This window comes from Parambassis ranga, chromosome 4 (assembly GCF_900634625.1).
Source record: "Parambassis ranga chromosome 4, fParRan2.1, whole genome shotgun sequence".
Classification (NCBI taxonomy): Eukaryota; Metazoa; Chordata; class Actinopteri; family Ambassidae; genus Parambassis; species Parambassis ranga.
In genome coordinates, this window is record NC_041025.1 from 13,826,557 (window position 1) to 13,831,162 (window position 4,606).

At 50.0% G+C, this 4,606-nt stretch overlaps 1 protein-coding gene across 1 annotated transcript; it reads left to right on the forward strand.

Moving 5' to 3' along the window:
• The first annotated feature begins 3,530 nt into the window (after positions 1 to 3,530).
• On the forward strand, positions 3,531 to 4,164 carry LOC114434610 (collagen alpha-2(VIII) chain-like). The gene is made up of 3 exons (XM_028403931.1): positions 3,531 to 3,543; positions 3,641 to 3,776; positions 4,047 to 4,164. Exons 1-3 carry the CDS (start codon positions 3,531 to 3,533, stop codon positions 4,162 to 4,164), a joined length of 267 nt encoding a protein of 88 aa, XP_028259732.1.
• The last annotated feature ends 442 nt before the right edge of the window (positions 4,165 to 4,606 follow it).

The following is a 4,606-nucleotide window of genomic DNA, read 5'->3' on the forward strand; positions in this document are numbered from 1 at the left end:
TCCTTCAGCTGTATAGTATTCGGCTACTTCTTTATCCATCATTACACATGATATCTGCCATATTCATCGCTATGGAGCTGTTTGCTACATGTCCACATCGCATATACTGTGTTGTAGAGCAACATCTTGTGATTCTGACTGTGTCCATATTTTATGTCTGAAGGCTTCGGTTTGAACAAAAAGAGAGGTTGTTTAGAGGGTGTTTTTACATTGGAAACTCATTATTAGGAGGGGGACAGAGAGAGCTGCAGTTGGGGGCAGTTGATAAACATTAAGGTTGCCATGGATACAGGCAGGTGGGCAGGGCTGTTACCATGGTGACAGGCTGACACAGGATCAAAGGTAAACCTCTGATTCAAAGGTCAAAGGCATAACAAAGGTATATAAAGGTACACCTTTTTGCAATAAAGGTGTTTCAAAGACAGACACAGCAGGATATTTTGGGGAGCTCTGTGGAAACAAACCTGCCTGAAGTGCAAAGCAATAGGCGTCCTAACGGAGAATAATCTCAATCTGATTACTGGACTAAACGCGTAGAACAGAAGGATTTAGAGAGGAAGAAGGAGAAACAGCTGCAGAGGAGGCTAATATCTTAGCAACAGGTTTCTTCATACAGTCAGATTCGTGGTGAGTACCAACAGTAGTGAGCGATAAGTGCAACTTCATCGCGTTTATTCAAAGAGAGAGAGGGAGAGAGAGTCGTGCGCATTTATGTACATGCCGTGTGTGTGTGTGTGTGTGTGTGTCTGTGCATATTGGGGTGAACTCCATTCTGTGTGATAGAGAGACCAGAGAGTGTAAACCCAGGGACTGTAGAGATGGTGGAGCTCTCTGTGACGTTACATTGATGTTAGACTTAACTTAAAGAAAACGCTGGGAGGAAGCTGTTGTCTACTCAAAGTTACAGTAGATGGTTTTATTTGGCTGGTGATCTGTTCTTTGCCATATATGCGATGGCCATGAGGAGAAGGGTTACAGGCTGGAACTAGAAAAGGGCTTTTCCTGAAGAAAATGCAAGTTTGTGTTATGTGCCGTGCAGAAATTGGACCCAAATGCAGACAATGGTGAGTAAAACAAAAGGTGAGCTTTAATAAAGCCAAAAACACAGTCCAGGGTACAAGAAAGACTAAACTAAACTACGACTGAGCAACTAAAAATACAAGCAATACAACAAACCAGGGAGAAGAAGTCCATGGGAGCACGGGAGAAAGGCAGGACGGAAGGAGCCCGGGGAGAAGACGAACACGGCATGGGGAGTGACAAACACACACAATGAACTGATCAAGACAAAGGGGAGCACAAGACTTAAATAGGGAAGAGACAGCACAGGTGAGGACAATTAGGGAGGAGCTGGCAATCAGGGAGGAGGAACAGAAGGAGAGAGGGAAGGACTGAGGAGCAGAGAACAGGAGGGAGGAGGAACAGAAGGAGAGAGGGAAGGACTGAGGAGGAGCAGAGAAAGACGAAGTACACTGAAAACTACATAACAAAATAAACAATATAATAACCAGACAAGGAGCCAAAACCCTGGCTCATGACAGTTTGATTGCTGCAGCTGAATTGTTGCTTTGAATACTGATGTGAAGGATTGCTCTGAATTGCTGGAGAATCAGAGGAATCGCCTAGCAACGGCAATCAAACTAATTAAAAACCAGCCTGTGAATATACCATATGAAAGGTCTGAGGCTGGAATAATACCATAAATTTATAAGAAGCTCAGGCTGCGTGATGTGAATGTGGAAAAGTAGTATACAGCTGAAGGACGATCAATATGACAGATGCTTAAAGTCTGATAAAGACTACAAACGGCTGCTTTGTGTGCTTCCTGTGTGTCAGCCTGTCACCATGGTAACAGCCCTGCCTGCCTGCCTGTATCCATGGCAACCTGAATGGTTATCAACTGTATAGCTCTCTCTGTCCCCCTCCTAATGCATTTCCAATGTTTCCATGCAGGGTGTGTCGTGTCCCCACAGGGTATACCCCGCCTCTCACCTCCTCCGCCTCCAGCCCCCCGTGACCCTGCACTGCAGGACAAGAGGGTTAACAGAAGATGGATGGATGGAAACTGCTGTTTTTGTCCAAACCGAAGCCTTCAGACAGAAAACACGAAGAGAAGCCTGAGAAGAAAGAGTGCCAAGAACAAGACAAGCGCCAGAAGAAAGAGCGCCAAGAACGAGAGAAGCGTGACCAGAAAGAGCACCAAGAACAAGACAAGCGTGACAAGAAAGAGCGCCAAGAACAAGAGAAGCGTGACAAGAAAGAGCGCCAAGAACGAGAGAAGCGTGACAAGAAAGAGCGCCAAGAACGAGACAAGCGTGACAAGAAAGAGCGCCAAGAACGAGAGAAGCGTGACAAGAAAGAGTGCCAAGAACGAGACAAGCGCGAGAAGAAAGGACAAACGTTGAAGCAGTTTATTGGGGAATCTGAGCAAACACAGAAAAGTTTACACCAGCCTCTGACGCAGCAGCAAAAGGAGACTCTAGAGTTAGGGGTAAAGTGTGAACAGCTCACAAAAGAAAACGAAAACCTCAGAAAGGCTGCCGAAGAACTTACCCAGTGTTCTTCCAAGTGTGAGGAGCTGGCCAACGAGGTCTGCACTCTGAGGAGTGACCTACAGAAGGCCAACAAGACCATCCAGGAAAAAGACAGTGAGATAAACCAACTGTCAGAGGACAGGTCCTCCTTACAAGATCGGCTGAAACAAGAGCAGGAAGCAAGAGAAAGCATTCAGATAGACCTTGATGTGGTCGAGAAACGTAAAAGCGATTTTCATTCAGAGGTGGTTCGTCAGGTGAATTTAATCACTGACCTGTCTGTTGAACACATTGATGTCTGCAACCAACTGGCCAAGAGCAAGGCCAAGGTCGGACAGTTGGAGAAAAAGGAGCTGGAGTTTGAGCAAACACAGAAAAGTTTACACCAGTCTCTGACGCAGCAGCAAAAGGAGACTCTAGAGTTAGGGGTAAAGTGTGAACAGCTCACAAAAGAAAACGAAAACCTCAGAAAGGCTGCGGAAGAACTTACCCAGTGTTCTTCCAAGTGTGAGGAGCTGGCCAACGAGGTCTGCACTCTGAGGAGTGACCTACAGAAGGCCAACTGGACCATCCAGGAAAAAGACAGTGAGATAAACCAACTGTCAGAGGACAGGTCCTCCTTTGAAGATCAGCTGAAACGTGAGCAGGAGGCAAAAGAACCAGAGGAGCTCAAGCAATGTGACAGCGACCTGATTGCTGAGAGCAAGGATCCCTGCAACCAACTGTCCAAGAGCAAGGCCAAGTTCAGACCGCTGGACCGCAAACAGCAGGTAAACATCTCTGAGCCAGCATGGAAAGATTCACAGGAACCACCGAAGAGAGAATGTGTCGCAGAGACACCAGAAAAGAGCAAGGCCAAGGAGGAATCACAGGAACCACCGAAGGAAGAATGTGTCGCAGAGACACCAGAAAAGAGCAAGGCCAAGGTCACACATTCGGAGGACAGTGAGATGGACAGCCTCTTTGCAAGGATCCATTCAGACATCTGGTACTACCATGACGATGAGAAGTACCGGAAAAGCTGGTACTACCAGTTCCACCAGGCTGAGCGAGAAAGTTCAACACACCAGGACAGCCAGGACTACCAGGGCAGCTGGGACTACCAGGACAGCCGGGACTACCAGGGCAGCTGGGACTACAAGGGCAGCCGGGACTACCAGGGCAGCCGGGACAGCCGGGACTACCAGGGCAGCCAGGACTACCAGGGAAGCCGGGACTACAAGGGCAACCGGGACTACAAGGGCAACCGGAATTACCAGGGCAGCCAGGACTACCAAGGCAGCCGGGACTACCAAGGCAGCCGGGATTACCAGGGCAGCCGGGATTATCAGGACAGCCGGGACTACAAGGGCAACTGGCACTACAAGGGCAACCGGAATTACCAGGGCAGCCAGGACTACCAAGGCAGCCGGGACTACCAAGGCAGCCGGGACTACCAAGGCAGCCGGGATTACCAGGGCAGCCGGGATTACCAGGGCAGCCGGGATTACCAGGACAGCCGGGACTACCAAGGCAGCCGGGATTACCAGGACAGCCAGGACTACAAGGGCAACCGGCACTACAAGGGCAACCGGGACTACCAGGACAGCCGGGACTACCAGGGCAGCCGGGACCACCAGGGCACCCGTGACTACAAGGGCAGCTGGGGCTACAAGGGCAGCCGGGACTACAAGGAGATTGTAGACCACCAGGGCGGCCGGGACTACAAGGAAAGTGTAGACTACCAGGGCGGCCGGGACTACAAGGAGAGTATTGACCACCAGGACGGCCGGGAGAGTGTAGACCACCAGGCTGACCGGGACTACAAGGAGAGTATTGACCACCAGGACGGCCGGGAGAGTGTAGACCACCAGGCTGACCGGGACTACAAGGAGAGTGTAGATCACCAGGACAGCCAGGACAACAACGAGAGTGTAGGCCACCAGGACAGCCAGGACAACAAGGAGAGTGTAGACCACCAGGACAGCCAGGACAACAACGAGAGTGTAGACCACCAGGACAGCCAGGACAACAACGAGAGTGTAGAGGCTGACCAACACAGCCTGGGCAACCCGAAGAGTAGGGATAGTTGT

Coding starts and splice junctions, on each gene's coding strand:
- LOC114434610 (XM_028403931.1), top strand. Junction 3,777..4,046: donor GGGCAACCGGGACTACAAGG/GCAACCGGAATT, acceptor GGGACTACCAAG/GCAGCCGGGATTACCAGGAC.